An 18,694-nucleotide genomic window follows, 5' to 3' on the forward strand; every position below is an offset into this window, starting at 1 on the left:
CACGCTTTTCTTTCCCCTTCTCATCTTCCCTAGCTGAATACTGATACTTAGGCCTGAAGGGGTTGCCGTTTTACCGGAAATACACCTGCGGAAGTGGTGATATGTCGAGATTTATGGGACTAACACTTATCACTGCTGTCCAAAGAGGCGATAAATTATCTCGCCAGAGGTCGCCCCGCAACATTCGGAAGCAAGAAATTTTGAAATAACTCCTCCTGTCGCTCTTTATCATCTGAAGTCCTCTTGAGATTTTACGATAAAATTTGTTACTTCAAGGGCTCTTTTCTCTTCGTATACAATATGCTTTTCTGTTGCATTTCACAGCACGTGCTTTGGAGTTTCTAAATCACTGGCTCGGCGGTTAAAATGTGTATAATTAAAGTTTAGAATTTATTTACTTTCTTTTTTTTTTTCTTCTTCTTCTTTTTTTTTTTTTTTTGTTGTCCTCTTCTTCTTCTTCTTCAAAAGATCTACGACATCCACAGTTCACTACATAATGGCGTTCAAGGCGAAACACTTCCAGGCTGCACTTCACTGCCGGATTCTTCATCAGGTTATCAATTCAATTGCCACAAATAAAGAACGGTTTTTCAAAGGGGAATGGGTAGAGAGAGAATAATAATAAAGAGTGCATATCTCTGTGTTTTTCAAACAGAGGTAAATCATTAAGTAAATGTTTCTTTAAGCTTAATAATTTTACTAATGGTGTCACACTAATTCAGGGTGACATCTACAATGAATCTGAATTTATACAGTATATAAACGCGTTTCCTGTTTATCAGATACATACTGACAGACAGGAAACAGTTCTTCGTCATTACTAAATATGTAATTTCCAACTGTTGCTGTCTGCTGATTGTCGAAGACAGCAGCGCAAGGATGGGGGGGGGGCGGAGGAACCAGAGTTCCGCCTGTCACGGGTTTAAGCCTATACTACCTTTTTATTTTATTTAATCGTGCTATCAAGCACACATTTCCAAAATCACTTTGGTGGGTATCAGCGTGATTACATCTGCTGTCTTTCTGCACCGTATGCAAAAGGCCTAAGTTCAAATTCCATCAAGACGGAAAGAATTTTAAAATCTTATTGGTGTTTTTATTATTATTAGCCATAGGGTGCAAGGAAGCCTGAGGCTTAGAGAGAGAGGAATCACCAAGAAAGAGAAGAATGATGATTTTTGACACTATGGCTAAGTTAGTCGATTTTGAGAGAGAGTTGCACGGTCCTGGTCTGGAAATTCGGATTTTTCACCCAGAAAAGGGACAAACCGACCGCACAGTAAATGCAGTTTTCAGGAAAAATAATACTGACGCCTCATAGCATTTGTTGCTTTGCCACAAAAACAACAATAGCAATAGCACAAACTTTTGAGTCATGCGGTAATAAATAATAATACTTCAGAAGATTAATGCTTGTTAATTTTAATTTTTGCATAAACTTAGAGCACCACTTTCCACCCCTTTCTTATTTGCAAAAAAAAAAAAAAAAAAAAAAAACAGACCATGAATGCAAATCGGTAAATTTGCTTATACTGTTCTAAAGACTGTCACTTACTCAAGTTCATTTATGATTTTGAAAAATGTGTCCTAATAGGAACATTTGGGACATGTTTGCAGAGTAACATCCCAGCTACAATGGGACGCATAAGAAAATTCTATATAATGTGTTCCTACTAATATTATGTCAACTAAAGTTATGTGCGAATTTTGTACCAATAACGGGTGACAGTGAAAACCAATTAGACAGAAACTATGCAGTAATAAGTTTGTTTCGTCATATGAACAGTCACATACTGATAGACATGGAAACAGTTCTTCGTCATTACTAAATATGTTGTAATTTCCAACTGTGCTGTGTGCTGATTGTCGAAAACGGTGGCGCAAGGATGGTGGTGGGGGGAGGAGCAGAGTTCTGCCTGTCACGGGTTTGAGCCTATACTACCCCAATAGATATGTATATGATATTTCAAGATGCTAACCTTTTATTTTATTTTATCGTGCTCTCAAGCAAGACAAAAAAAAAACATGACGCGGGGCCTATTTATTACGTCAGCTCTATTTATTGTCACTAGGATATTGTAATCGATATTACAATTTACTATGGCCATGAAGTTAATCAAAAATCGTTTGTATAAATTCTAGCAAACTACGCAGTATTGACTTTTGTTTTAACTTATTACAAAACATTGCTGCAGACAGGAGGTCTAAAAATTGTTATCCCACTTTTATGTGAAATTTGGCATAAGTTTGGAGCCTGTTTTTAGCATTGGTTTTAGTTAGTGTGAAATTTATCATTAATCTGTTCCATTCGAAGCTAACAGGAGATTGAATGACCTCCCTCAGCATTCAAACACACGAATGTGTCACAACTTGCCGGAAGACAGACTTGTAATCGTGGTTCACAGGTTAACAATCTAATGTTGGAGCTCCTTAAATATTGCCCACAGTAACCATTACCTTTCATAGCATAATTCTACCCCAATTCACCACAAAGGAAAAAATTGATCCAAAAATTTCTGCATATTATGCCAGTAATATAAGGGGGGGTCACTGCGCGCATCTTCTCAATAGCGTATACGAAGTTAGTTTGTAAAAACTACGGATGTCGAAACCAATCAAAATTGTAACCCAAGGACAAATGAAATTCCGGGACATAGTTCACATAGTTGGGTCTGTACAAAGTCATTTAATGTACTCGTACGTGCGTTGGCAAAAGTCTCATTTGTGTACGTAGATAAAAGCAACTAAATTTGCTATAAAATGCATCAAGAAAATATTATGAAGAAAGTCGCCATGAGTTGCTTCAGTATTACGCTTGCCTATCACTCATCGGTGGGTAAATAAGTGCCCATCGGTAAATATCTGACGGCCAGCCCAATGATCGAATATTTCCACAATATGAATGAGCCGCAAAGGTATAGGATATTCAAAACACAAGTAAATTCAAGGCGAAAGATTTCAAGCATACGAGAACTGAAACTACTCATGTACATTAATGTTTCGCAACTCTTGCATGTCTAATGCCTTGCTATAAATTTACTTGTGAGTTGTTTAATTCAAATCACTTCATCTGATTCCAGAAACTTGTTACCAAATTTTTCGTATGGGCTGATGTGCAGCATCCATTCGCAAACTTCCAATAGCTAAGCGGGATCTCGTCATTCAATGGCTAAGAGGGAAAAATGCACGGTTCCAAGAAACTCTTATGATGAGGAACATAATGTATTTATCCCAGACCTGCCGACCTTCTTGCGGCTTCTCTGATAACTACTCAAATCGCGGAAACACTTCTAGAACATTCACCTCAGCCCATGTCTTCAAGTACAGCCTTTTTGGACGTTTGTACCGTACATGATATATCAAATTAATATCACAATCGTCTGATTGGCAAGCAAGACAGGAAGCGATAAAAATTCTAATTCGCACCTTCGCGTACGCTATATATGATCAATTCTGTTTGAACTGTTCAAAAGACAATCCCCTCCTCTTCCCTCGCCACCTTGCTTACACACTGTCGACAGTTATTCACTACAGTAGCTCCATCTGTGAGATTTAAAATGCAACACGTCCTACGCTGAGACGGTATTTTTCCTTTTCACGGGAACCTGTTAATTACGGTTTGACAGGCTCCCCTGGCAACTACACCTGGGTGTTGGGAAGGAGGAGAATAATGTGAAATTACAAGCAAGTAAGCCGACCGGGCTAGCCGAGTGGGTAAAGTACCTGCCCGGCAACCCAAAGGTCGCGGGTTCGATTCCCGCCTCGGGCTTGGATCAAAGTACTGCAAAAACCTTGGGAGGTGCAATATGGCCATAGAAGCCGATGCGCCAACAACTACCAAATCAAAAAAAAACAAAAAAAAAACAAGCAAGTAAACACCCCATTCTGTTTCCACAATATGTAATCGATCTAATATAAATTCATCCGCTAACGAAAAAATATGAGTTATGCCCAGACAAGTTAGGAAACTGTTTAGGGCCGTAATTTTGGCATGGCCTTTCTTGAAATTATGACTCAGAACATGGTACATGTTATTCCGATTTTTTAAATTAAAAAACTCCTACAATTAGTGTTTGATTATCATTATTTGAAAAATTTTCCCAGAGTTCTCTTTGTATGGCCTGCATACGTCTCGGGTCGAAAAATGTATAAATGCTTCTTAGAAAACAAATGAAAAAGGTCTCAAAAGGAGATAATCCTATCTGAGATCTAAGTTAATCCTCCCCTCCCACTCCAATATCGTATACTGAAATAAGTTTACATCTCTATTTATTTGATCCTTGAGAGTCTTTCCCCCATTACTCCTTAGTTATAAAACCAATCCGATTCTGATTGCGTGTTTTCGTGGAAGGAGACAGAGAGAGAGAGAGATAGAACATCATTCTCCAAAAAGCAAAATTATCTAACAGTAGTTAATTCCATTCTAATTTCTTCTTAATATATGGGCAAAAGGTGAAACGATGTCTCGTACCATATAAAAACATTCTTTATAAACTACGCTCTTTATTTCTTCAGAACAATGCAACTAGACCGTTTATCCCCGTCGTTTCATGCTACTGTTAAAAATTCAATGCCTTTTAGCACGGAACGTTCATGTTCTTTGTTAAAATGCAACTAATAGATTACCTGACCCCCGCTGATATATGCTAGAAAATCACTTAAGATGTATGCTCCTTTAACCATCTGAAAGGGTCTTTGTTTGACAATTATTGCTTACGAATAGTTTTGTAAATATTTTTTCTCCGATATAACGACAAGAGTCCTAACAGGAAGGGAAAAAAAGCATCGTCTTTACATGACACAAAATCTATTTTCCTTTTAATTACTTCTATAGGACGTGTAAGATAGGCTCAGGCTGCATTCCATCATTGCTGACATCACCATGTGGTTTGCGGTTAAAATTACCGAAAAAAAAAAAAACTTTAATTACACAGAGTTATTAACAAGGTTGGCTCCCTTAATTACCCGCTACTGGATTCATAGATATGCAGCTTTAGTAGGTTGAATTTAAACGAGGGCATGATAAAAAAATAATAAGACAGGTCCAGTCAGTGTTGACACTGTTGGCATTCTCGTCCGACGGACGACCGGTCGGCGCTATTAAAATGCATATTTAAAGGTAGAAACCGAGGAGTGAAAGAAAGCGGATATTAACAGTTCAGAAGATTCTCCCTCGCATGCAACCAGATTATTCAAATATTTTGTGGCATAAACAGAGCTGAAGGTTGGCTCTTGCTTTACAAACAAAGGAAAATTCGCTTTAGTTTTTACACTGAATCGACTTATCTATTTAATAATAGAAGAAATGGTACCTTTTTTTTTACAGAAAATGTAATAATCGAATTTTTGAACACGAAATCGTGGATTAAAACACTATTCAGTCTTTAGAAGCTGGAAGAGGCAGCACTGTAAGATTGAATGGTAAATTTTCAAATTATTTACCAAAATCAATGATAAAGCATGACTATTTCGATAAAAAAAGTAAGCGGAGAGATAAGTCTGGTTTAAGCAATGCTCACGAATTCTGCATCAAAAATAAGGTCTCTCTCTTTCTCATAGCAACCAAAAACAGGACAAATGTCACTGCTATGTAAGCAATCAATCTAAATTAAAATTAATTTGCTACTGAACTCTGCAGGATTTAACTTTGTTCTGCTTATTCCCACGTTTTTCCTATTGCTTTCCGTCTGAAACAATAATACAAACTGCCTGTGTCTGCGATATTTTCACAATTATGGCTATCTTAACATTGGCAATTGTGATAAACGAGAAAAACAGAGGTTCCGAAATGGAGCTGTTTTTATTCGATTACCCGATTTTTTTTAATGGTGTTATAACAAGTTGTGCGCAACGTAGTTTAAAAGAACAAACAATCTCTGTCTGTTTAAGGGAACAGACAGATTGCTTTGTTTCATAAATGTGTAATAATGTTGTGGTTCTATTTTTATTTGTACTTACAAGATGTCGCAAATTTTTCACTCTAGGCCAGTAGCGCTCAATTTTTTTTAGATCAGGCGGTCAGGTATGGAAGGGTTAGTTTTAACATCATGCTTTTGATCAGTAAGAGCTAATGACGCATGGCATTTTCCTCGAAAAATAACTTAACTATACTTCAGCATTTAAGCTTAATAAGAATTTTATTTTCTTTTTAAATTTACATTTAATTATGAATATCAATAAAATAAAAAAATAAAAAGTTTATTTTTTTATTTTATGACGCAGCACTTGCACCAGTGCCACATCGAAACATTGGCTGCATACTTATATCCGAACAGCCTTGAAAACGACTGGCGTGCGAAGCTACAGTTCAATATTTTGATTCCAGAATGTCTAATTTGACTGGGGACAATTTTCATCCTTCTGCTGGCCGGATAAAACCTTCTGAGAAACGTACGCGGCACGTATTTTGGGCACCTCTTCTCTAAGCTAAAAGTAATAGAAATCACACACACACACACACACACACCAACGTTAATGCCTGGATGCAACAGATCTGCCTGCAGTAAGCGATGCTAGTTGAGCATTAGAGCAAGGAGTCATTAGAGCTAACGAATCACAGCCTCCCCTGCATTATATAATAGAGAGAAGAAAATAGTGTCCCATTCATCTATGTTTAAAATGCAGGATTACATTCAAAGAGTAACGTCTAATGTAAGCTAGTAGGCCTCTATTTAACTGGATAAAAATATACACACGAAAGTGACACCCAAATGGTGGGGATACGGCGGGTAGGTATGGAGAATACTTCAATACCTCGTTTAACACTCATTTACGGTGTACCATAATTGAATTTATCTATTCGACTGAATACATATCTGGGAAATCTTTCCCAGTTATGGTGTAGAGTTAGCTTGAGACAAGACCGCATTGATTTATATTTTAAATGCAACACACCTGTTAATGTAAATCTTAACAAGAGTTGAATTTAAAACCTTTTTAAAAATAAGAAAATCAGAATTTAGGGAAAAAAATTAAAATTTAGTCGATGAATTTTGATTATATACCTTAGGTACCAAATTTCGACAAAATCCGTTCAACCAGACGGGCACCGTTATATAGGATTAACAATGGAGAGAAAACCAGTAAGAACTTCTTCAAAAATGGGGCTAAAAATGTTTAGTATACGCTCATAAAAATTCTGTTAATTCTGTTATTTAGAAGAACAGACGACAAAGTTAAAAATGGACTCTAAGAGATAAGATTGAAAGTACCTTTATCAGAATCAATGCACATAAGAAAGCAATCATGCAAAAGGAACATGAAAACGAAATCAAGGAAAAAGAAAACAGGATACAAAACATAAAATGCATAACGTAAGATCCTACCGAGCTTACCAAGTGACATAATATAAAAAAAATCTGAAAAATAAAAAAATAATCTTCGAAAGAAAGAAATGGTTCCAGAATGTTATTTAGCAAAGAAGTTTTTATTTAAAAATAATTATTTTATTTTAAGTGGGATTAGTCTCGTATTTGCGAAATGTTTAATCACTGTCTTACATTTACTGAAGGCAGGTTATGCTTTTTATGACCTCTGCAACAGTTTTCAACAAGGACATCTGGTTGTTCTTTTTCAACCAAACATCACTATTCAAAGCGATAAAATGATTCTCTTCTCTGCAGATAATATTTACGTTTAATTACTATTACTAGGATGTATAATATGATACTGTATTTGGGATTCTCGGTATCGAATCTAAAAATTGTTCAAATTTCAACTACCTGATACATCAAATTCCGGCTTGCATCAAAAAGCTTGTAGGTTATACTCCTCATTGTAATCATACATACACTGCCTCTTTGGTGCATAGTTTTCCAAATATTCAACACTAAAATATAAATGTATAACTTAGGTGCGATGTATGAGCATATTCGCTAAACATTAAAGGGAAGAGGGTGGAATGGGTAAACTTAGACGATAATGGGTAGTCAAAATTCTGAGCATATGCAGGCAAAGTAAAAGCCTAATCTAGCTCAGATTAGATAAGCTTTAACGTGAAATGTTAATAGATAATCGGTTAATATGTTTAAGGCCCAACAGAGGGTAATCAAAGGTTAGAGACTTTTCTTAGACCACCGAAAATAAGAAATTCAGTGTTCCGTCTCATTATCATGGTCTATGGTTTTGAAATTGAAATATCGGACTTTACTGTGCTTCTGATGCTGTTAATTTATAGTAGTTATGTGAACTAATAGCATCAGAAACACTGTTAAACCAGAATAAAAACGTCAAAATCGGAGTCCTTGATAACGAAATGAAACTCGGCATTTACTTGAATTAATTAATTTTATTTTTATTAACTACATTTCTAACTCTACAAACATTGTTAATTTTATGTTCCCCGACTTCATTTCTACGTTCTATAGCCAAGGGCCATCTCTAATCTTTGGTTCCTCTTTATCGGACCCAAAACATTATCAGATTTCATTTCATTTAAGTATTTTTCTTAATTCCATTTTATATTACATATTATCCATTAATTATCCTTATATTACATATTATCCATTAATTATCCTTATATTACATATTATCCATTAATTATCCATATTACATATTTATTTATTATTACTATAAATTATTATTAATATAAATTAATATTATATTAATTTATTATTAATATAAATAAATATTTATATTACATATTTATTTTTCTTTATTTTTGTTCCATTTTGATAACTTTCCTAAATTTCTAAATTCCATACTAAATTATTATTCTGATGGGGACTCTATCTTTCCATTTAGAGGATGGCTGCCCTCTAAATACTGAATAAATAGCATCTTTACATTTCATATTAAAATATTTAATATACATATAATCGAATATAACATAATCCTATCTCTTCTGGCAGGAGTAGGTCTACTTGTCGAGAAAATTGGGAGTTCTTCATGGTGGAACATATTACTGCGGTAGATCAGAAGACAAGATTCTTAAGAACTGGAGGTAACGATCTTGGACAGACTTAAATCTCATCTGCGAAAACAAGTATGGAGGGGATATTCAGTACTGATGCTCAGCTAGGTTACACAGCTCATATTCCTCACATGAAAGTATTGTGCTATGATACGGAACAGAATGAATTCACTTTAGTGGACGTGTACAAGGATGTGGTATTTTGGGTGGGTGTCCGCTTCCACTTCCGCTTCAAATTCCACTTTTCATATCATATATGTTTTCTCTCTATAATGGACATTCTTTGGTAGTTCATGGTGCTGTCAACGCTGGAAGAAATTGTCACTGCATCTCTTTGTTTGTTCAGACACAGCTCCTTGTGCTGGCATTTATGTTCTCGGCAGCTCCTTGTGCTGCTGGCTTTCCTAAACCGAGTTCCTGGTATCAATAGACTCTGAGCAGATGTAGCTCTTTGCGATGAGCTGAAACCGGAGTTTGGACTCCTCCTAATATTTAATTATATTTATTTTTGTGTAATTTGATTATTTTCAGATTTTTTCGTTTGTATCTGTTTTGGTCGTGGCAGTCTTTTCCTCTCTGTAGTTGGGAAAGCCAGAGAGGGTGTATACTGGAGCACTGCTAAATTATCTGTAAGTGACAGCGAGGTTGCCATAGGTTAGCTGGGACCGCCTTAATTAATAAATAAAAAATAATAAAAATGTGCTGCAAGTAACTGAATGCATGTTAAATTGTGGTGTACTTGTTATTTTTATTTGTTTGTTATCAAATTACTACCGTAACCTGCTTTCGTCTGTAATTTCTCCTGCAACCCCTATCCATGTGCTTTTACTCCCAGTGCTCTCATCCTTCAATGTCTGTCTATTCACATGTTATTTTCGTGTAACATTATTGTATAAACTACTTGTTGCTGCTCACGCTGATAGAAACCTTGCTATCAGGATCTTCAGAAAGGGCAGAACTTTTAAATAATTAAGCTACAAATTAGCAACAGAATGACCTACTGTCCAAGAGAAAAGCTATGTAAAAAAATCGAGATATACTCGTAGGTAAAACCGATAAAATAAACAGAGAACCCTCCCCTCACATGTAACTATTTAACATATTACCTGAGGATTTTCTAACCTTTTTGGTCAAAGAAGTGCATCGAAAACTGCACTTACCTTCGTAGGCAGGGCAGTAAGGCAACGCCACACAATCGCGTAATGCAACGGACTTTCAGAACTTTTTTATTTGCACAGGAACAGCAAGACAGTAGAAACAACAGTAGAAAACCCGGTACAAGAAAGTGCCACAAAAGAACCGATGTACATCATTATAACGAACATTTGGATAAAACGAATGGGAGAATATTCTGGCCATCTTCTATTGGGTTTAAACTAATTCCTTTGCACATGTAACACATTAAGCAGAGAGGAAGAACTAATTTCAAAGCAACCACTTACCTGTATGAAGGCGCGTGTGCTGTTGCACGTGTGATAACTGCTTGAACCGACGGTCACAGTAGGAGCATTTATAAGGCTTCTCGCCCGTGTGGATCCGGATGTGTTGGGTGAGCTGGTGGTTAGAAGAGAACGATTTGAGACACTGCTGACATTGGTGCGGCTTCACTTCTCCCCTGTGGATCTCTCGAGCATGATGCTGCATTGCAGACTTATGCAGAAAAATCTGTAAAGAAGAATTAATAAACTTAATTGAGGAAATGAAGAAGTAACAATATAACTTTTAAGATATGACACGGCCTTTTAAGATATGACACGGCCAATGCAGAAGTAACTAAACAGGAATTCAAATGGAAACAATAACTAGGAACAGTTATTATATAAAAATCAACAGTTGGTCATATAACAGTAAAATCTAGATTGAGTTGTGTTGTCTCCAATAAACACCACAGAAATTGGGCCATCGGGTATATCATGTTAATAAACTGCACGTATTCTATGGCTTGTTTTTCCGTTTTGCAAGGTGTTAATGATAACACCAGGTTTTAAAGAAATCAAAAAAAAAAAAAAAAACACTTCCGTTGGAAACCGCGTTATTTGACGGTCACACTGAAAATCCTTTTAGGAATTCCTATCCCATCACTGACTCGGTTAAATAACTACCATCTGGGGGAATTCAAATGAGGGCAAATGGAATAGCCCATATCGTTACTGAGAGGACACATGCAACAAAGAACTCTATAAGCAATTCAAAGAGGCGAATTCTTTATTAATGCGAAAAGCAAGAGAACAACAGTGGCATAATTGTTACAACATTACACATAAAGTAATGAGTTCCAAAGCAGCGGCGTAATAACAACTCTGTAACTTTCATTGGAAGCGTTCGGCTGGCACCAAAGCCGCTAACGCACACTTGTATTTTAAGAGGAAAAAGACAAATAATGGGAGTAAATAGCAGTCAGTATTAACGCACCAGGGAGGGGTGGGACAGTAATTTAAAGAACAGTAACACTTCCCCGTTCGCAGGGGTAACATTAAAGGTCTGTGGCAAAAGGAAGAGGGGAGTTGATTTCCTGGCTAGCAAAATATTTTTGTATGAAATATTACTTTTGTATATATACTAATACATTATATACAATATGATGCCTACACTGAGTAGAAATTAACTGATTGTAATATTTGTGGTGAATAAACTTAATGCATCTGAAAACTCCATTAGTAACAAAAATTGTACATCACGCTCGCTCGGCAGCGAAAAAGTTGGAGGTACCGTGTTTCCAAATTTGGACCAACGGTCCAAGGCACATGTGGGGTTATTACCTTGAAATACATAAAGAAATCCAAAAGCCTTTGACCGCGTAAGCAGGCAAACCCCTTAGACCGTTGTTATAATTTTTCAGCTATGAATTTGAGCTATGAAAGGGCCGTATGGTCATTTTTCTTTCTTTTCTATTGGCGGAATGTCGTACAGCCATCAGTAGTTTCGATTTTAAAGGCGAAACAAAGAAAAACAAACAAACAAACACAAAAAACACTTCGATGGAAGATAACATTTACTTTGTTTCTAAAATTTACATATTTACCGCCAGTGACGTTTATTAACAGATTCATTATAGGCTTGCCGGGTCAAATCAATTGTCCGATATTGTTGATACAATATCTTACGTTGGAAACAAATAAGACTGTTGAACTGACTAGTTTTATCAGGCAATAAAATTATCCAGAAAAGAAAAAAAAAATATATATATATATATTAACTGACAGGCACCCGTGGTGTATATAAATGACAACTGCCAAGAATGGTTTGATTAGATTCTGTGAATGATCAAACTCCTGATCCGTGATGGACAAACCATGATAACGGCAAGAGCCACGAATAGCTCTTGGCGTTATCATGGTTTCCCGTCTTAAAACTTTAACTACGAATAAGCAATTCAGCGAGTAGCAAAGCCGCGAACCGAAAGGTCCTTCTGCATTATTAAGAAATTCGGCAAGAAACTTAAAAAAGTCCAGCCTCTAACGTTTCCAGGATATCTGCAACAGAAAAAAGTAATAGTTTTCCACATACGCGAGGTGATCGAAAAACAAGGTGCAAGAGTACATTATCGACACAATAAGGAACTGTGCGCAGAGTGGAGATATCATAAAATTATTATTATTATTACATAATCGGCACTATAGTTTTGACACATGTTCCACCTGTGAATGAGTGCTTGAAACCCGTTAGGAAGAAATCGAAATCAAGTGACTGAAGCCAAGCAATTACTGTCTCTACGTCTTTTCTTCAGTAGTAAAATTGTTACTCCACAAATGTGTCATTTCAGTGGCCCAAAAAGGTAATAACCTGAGAATACAGTTTCTATTGAACGCATCCGTTTCCTGCTATTGTAATAATCAGATGAGCACATTTCTGCTTTTAGATAAATTATTAGGCATTAGATTCATTATAACATTTATTTATTTTAGGAACTTGTTCATTAGCTAAGAGGCAGGTCATTGAGAAAATAGTAATAGTTGTAAATTTCTATAAAAAAGTTGCTTTTCGAGCTGAAGAGGAAGGTCAATAATAACATCCGAATTACAGTTAATGGTGAGACAATTCCCAAAGTGTCATCTCATACTTACCTGGGGCTAATGTGGGATGAAGACTTAAATTTCAAGGAACACTTCCTAAAGGCAAAGAAGAAGACCTATGCTGCTTTCTGGGCTATCCGCCAGGAACTTGCAGGCTGTCACAACACCAAACTGATCGGAAAATACATTAATAGATGTCTCACACCTATATCACTATATGCTTCAGAAATCTGGTCCTCTGAATCAACCTTTCAATGTAACAAATTTCTAACAATGGAATATTGGATTCTGCGGTGGCTGAACCGTATGGGAGGGAACCCGTTCACCATCTCGAAATCCAAAATCCATTCTCCAAGTCAACCTAGGCACGATCTCCTGGAAGCTCACTATCCTCAAAAAAAATCTGTCAACACTCAACAAACTGCCAACTCGCCAGATTGATGCCCCATCGATAGAAGACATCATCGCACTCACAAGAGCAAGAAACAGAAGCCATCCCCCACTTAGGATGAAACTATCTGACCTGGAGCCCCTAAAAGCAATGTTCCCATGTAACACCGCTGAACACTTCAATACCTTCTCATTGATCCGGTCAAGTTTGAAGTCAATAAAACATACAGAACCAGAATTATGGACCAAATCTGAACTAAATCACCAGGGCTGCTGTGAAAATTGAGCCGAATTTTTTTTATCGAAAATGTTTATGATATAAACAATTAAATGCAATAATATAATGAAAAATAAATAAACCTGTTATGTTAGTTGCTGAAGAAAAGATATATAAGTCAACCTGTATATTTATCTTTTCAATTATTTAAGATATATTTTATTTCAAAGTGAATACAATTAAGTAAATGTAACTCACAATTAAGTAAATGTATTTATCTATTTAATAATTATTGTAAAGATCTGAAAATTTGTATAAAAGTGTACGATATATATTTCAAAATATCTGTACACCCTCCTAGCCCACTAGCTGTACAGGGGATGAACCTTAAGTAAATAAACTATATAAAGAGCATTCTGTAATATGCTGGAGAGTTTGAAAATATGAGTAGAATCTGAAAATTTTAACAGTTAGAAGGTTTAGCGTAGTTAGTAGGATCAGTTGTATGTAGATGACAGTGAACACTTCAATACCTTCTCCATTGATCCAGTAAAGTTTGAAGTCAATAAAACATACAGAACTAAAATTATGGACCATTATTAAAATGAGTGCGTGATTGTTAAATGAGCGTGTGACCGATCCTTAGTCAACTTCATGTATAGTGCTTGAAAGCCGATTTTCCAAGACTTCGAGCTTTGTTTAATATTATACAGCTTATTGTTCACTTGATTTTGCCAGTTGTGCTGATATTTGTTAATACATCGTTCTATTATAATAGATTTATGGTACATTAAAGGAAGGAAGGCATAGTATCTGTTCCTGATTTGGCAACTTTGTTTCAATGTTTACTCTGAGATGTTACTGTAAACAGGGAACCAACACACAAGAGGATAACTTGTTTATCATTTATTCTTGTTAAGGTATCTCAAATTTCCTGAAGTAACTGATTTTGATGCTTTTTATTTATTTATTTATGTATTCAATTTGAGGCCATGGCCTCACCTCAGAATAGCATAGTGCTAATGAACTACACATTAGTATACAAACAAAAAACAGACAAAACAGTTAATATAGTTCAAACTATGTGAAAAATTAATATTTTCAGAACATGATTATTATTACTTAAAAAACAAAAAATAAATAATAAGAACAGCAGACGTTGTTCTAAACTGCTGTTCTAAACGTTGAGACGATTAGAACAGCAGTTTCTAATGGCTGTTTAAAGTACAGCCAAATGCCTGAAGTAGTGATACCAGTCTCTATAGCAGAGGCCTTCACCGCTGTTAGAACTCTATCGAAGCAAAGATTTCAGAAAAGATTTGCGTTCTGCTGCTTCTGTCCATACACATGGAGATCACGTAATGTGAAGAGATTTACATACTCGTATATTCACGATGTTGGCAAGGAAATGCAACAAACTGGAGCAAGGTTTTGTCACCGATAATCGGCACCGACAATTGGTCAGTGCAGTATGGATTCCTCTTCACCTGGAGCATGCAGTGACGCTGTTGACATCCCGAGCGTCTAGTTGACGTATCATGAGCTGGTTCGTGGTTGTGATGCTACACGTTAAAATGAGGTGTTTCCATGGAGGTGATGTCAAGACTCTAATAGAGTTTCGCTCTCGAAAGGGATTGCGTACAGCCCGATTCTGAAACCGTAGGAACCAATATTACAGTCTGAGGTGGCGTTTAATATGTGAGGGCGGGAAGCTGAGGACCAAATCACTGAGTGGTACATCATAGCTGGTGGGACGATGTACCGTTGACTGCACTGATCCATTCCGTATATGTGATACTATGCGATAGTGTTAATATAGGTTAAAACTATTTTGATCGCGTAAAGTTCAGTAAGGAAAATGCTACGCTCAGTTTGATTTTTTTTTTTATCAGTGATTTGGAATGGACCAGGTTTTCAAAAACTAACGAATAACCGCACGAACGCGAATAGACTTTTAAACAGAAATTAAAATAGAACCAAATACAGGTAACCCTCGTATAACACGGTATTAGGTTCCTGTAAAATGTCGTGTTGTGCGAAACCGTGTTGTACGAGACTAAGAAAAAGTCCAAAGTGGGGGGGGGGGGCTTACGTTCCAAACGCTAACAAAAAAATACACTATTTCGTTAACAAAACTAACAAATACACCATTCTAGATTTCGTATATCTTCTGTTCTCTTTAAAAAAAAAAATCAGTAATCTGGGTTTGTTTGCTTTTGCTTGATAAATCTGTGAATTTCATCATATGAAACTAAGCATTTTTGAAGCTCCCTTTTGAACTTAGGGCTTCTTTCATTCAAGAATCTGCATTAAAAAAATTAGATTCTAATTGCCCGGCTAACTTTATGCCTTCCTCTATACTTTTTAGTATAAAATTTGGAAATTTAGAATTTTCATCTGCTATATCATCATCTGAATTGATTTGATTTTACCTCCGATGTCATTTGCACCAAATCCGCTAGGCCGGCCTCTTTTTCTACCAGTAATTCTTGAACGTCTTCAGTTATCATATCTTTTTTTAAATTTTTTTAGGAGCATCGGCGATTAAGGCCATGTTACTCTGTGTATATTGTCTATAAATTGCGTGTTCTGAGGTCGATTTTCTGTTTTGCGGACGAAAAACATGAGTTTCCTGAGAAAAAAACCATGTTGCCCGAGCTCGACTAACTCAGCCACGTTGTGAAAAAGACCCATAAAAATTCCTCCCTTCATTGACGGGATTCGAACTCGGGTCTTTTCCAGCCGGCATGGGGAGGAGGGCGATTCTATCAACTGTACTACCCACGAAGGCTTCAGTAGTCATAACATCAAAACCTATCGATGTAGCAAGTTCTACTATCGCACCGATTCCGTTTTCTGCCCGTTCGATCATATTTCCTGAATGAACTGACTCTGGCCATACATTTTTACACACGCATTTAACAGTGACGGTTTTACTTCTTTCAGCGATAAAGCTATGATTCTGATACAGTCCACAATTGAGAAATGTTTCCATGCCTCCGTTACTTCAATAGATTTGGAATCAATTTTTTTTTTTTCCAAAATCCATTGTAACGATTTTCTGAAGGAATGAGTTTTAAAGGTGGATGTAATGCCTTGATTTAACAGCTGAATGAAAGAAGTTGTATTAACCCAGTACAACTGTGGCTGTAGGAACATAACTTCAACGTTTGGATGACTTAAATCTTTTGGATGGCCTGGTGTGCTATCCAATAGTAATAAAACTTTGAAATCTAGATTTTTCCACAAGTTCAACAAGTGCAAGTTCAACAGCACAGATCGTAACACGGGAATTTCCCAACAAAATAAAATACAGGGATTTCTCAATTTTTTTTTTTTTTTTTTTTTTTTTTTTTTGACTAGCGAGTCAACAGCGGGGATTCAAAAAGAGTGGAAACGTTGAAAAATTACATCCAACATAATAGCAGAGTTTTCTCTGCACAAAAGCTCAAAAACACCCTGTTATGCGAGGTTTGCAGAAATTCTTTAACCGTGTTAGAGCGAAACCGTGTTATATAAGTACCGTGTTGTGAAGGATTGCCGCAATTTATCAATCGTGTTAGAGCGAAACTATGTTGTAGAAGTACCGTGTTATAGGGGTTGCCTGTATTCGTCATTTATATAGAAAAATTATCTGATCCCATAAGAGGTCGCCCACATAGGTGCTGCGTTCGTTGTGTTTTCTTTGGCTATCTGATTTACAATATTTTATTAATTTATTTTGTTTTAATCAAATTGAAATTTGAACATGCAAATCAGATAACCAGATCAAAATATCCTGCTTTCAGAACCTCAGTATTTCACGTTTCTCGTTCGCACAACCAGCTTTGAAACAACAGAAAACACTGGGAATTGGTAACTCCAGCAATAATTAACAGTCTCGTTCTCAACATGAGGAGTAATGCTAAGAACGAGATTGGTAGAGTGTCATCCCTGTATCTCTATACACAGACGTCTCACGCTTTATTACGTTTACGTGACTCATCGACCATCCACTTCGACGATTCGCTGTTCATAAACTAATTTTTGCGTGATTATATAATTTCACGTCGAAATTTTTCCACTCTTTTTGCATTATTATGACACATTAAAACGAATGTCCAAAAACCATTATCAAAATGTAATAAAAGGTTTTGATTTATGAAAGTTTTTGTGTTTGTTCCTAAGCTTTTGAGCACCAGTGTAGTGATAAAAACAAATAAAAGCACAATAAAAAAATTAAAAAAGAAACAATCTATTAAAAGAATTTAAGAGAATCTGTAAAAATATTTTTTTAATAAAAATACCAGGGGCCTGAATTTTGATATCAAAGGGTAAAGTAATAGTCCAATAATTTTCTGTGAGAAAATTCAAAAAATCATCAGAATGAAATAAAGAAATTTCTCTCAATTTATAAATCAGTTTGTTGCACTATAATGTTACTGCAGTCACAGAGTTGTTGTTGTTGGGCCCATTAGTGACAAAGATGATATCACACCATATATAGTATGGCTGTAAATTTCGTGAAAACTCGAAAACCATGCAACTCTCGACTGAGACCAACTAACAGCCACATTATGAAAAAATGTCTCTAAAAATTCCTCGCGTCGTTGACGGAAATCGAACCCTGGCCTTTTCTACCCGGTGTAGGGAGGACGGTGCTTGCATGCACTGTTCTACCGAGAGGGCTCGCCTTGTAGTTACAATAAAGTGCTACTGAATATGTTGCAGTGTCTTCAAAGTGGTAATGCTGATTGGTTTATATGACTGGAAATTTATACAACGCTTTGAATTAAAAAAAAGCGCCCTATATCTAATTCTAACAAAATATATTGACGAAATGGGACAAGTCGGTAAAGTAATCACCGAAATAATTCATATCTATTGTGCCTCTAACCGTTATAAAATAAATTTATTGTAGTTTTGATATGAAGAAGACATGCACCTGACAACACGTAATTAGTCACTTGTTGACGAGATTAAGAAGGCCACTTATGGGAACTAAAATAAGCAGATCGTTACAGAACTCAAGGGTCTATTTTGAGAGATAACGGCTATATGTCTGAGGACAACAGCGAAAAGGCGAATTTGGTACACAACTAATTTCTACTCTGCTCAATTCGTCTCTCCGAATTAAAACCATAACAGATTCCTAACAAAAAAATCTCAAATGAGCTGATAAAT

At 36.1% G+C, this 18,694-nt stretch overlaps 1 protein-coding gene across 1 annotated transcript in view; it reads right to left on the reverse strand.

The window, feature by feature from the left end:
- Positions 1 to 18,694, reverse strand: part of LOC150079282 (uncharacterized) — an 850,343-nt gene that overhangs the window by 182,558 nt on the left and 649,091 nt on the right. Inside the window, exon 5 of the mRNA XM_090383021.1 lies at positions 10,354 to 10,576. Coding sequence (XP_090239147.1) covers positions 10,354 to 10,576 — 223 coding nt within the window. The remainder of the gene's footprint in view (positions 1 to 10,353; positions 10,577 to 18,694) is intronic.

Source organism: Mastigoproctus giganteus, chromosome 10 (assembly GCF_048544385.1).
Source record: "Mastigoproctus giganteus isolate SK-2022 chromosome 10, ASM4854438v1, whole genome shotgun sequence".
Classification (NCBI taxonomy): Eukaryota; Metazoa; Arthropoda; class Arachnida; order Uropygi; family Thelyphonidae; genus Mastigoproctus; species Mastigoproctus giganteus.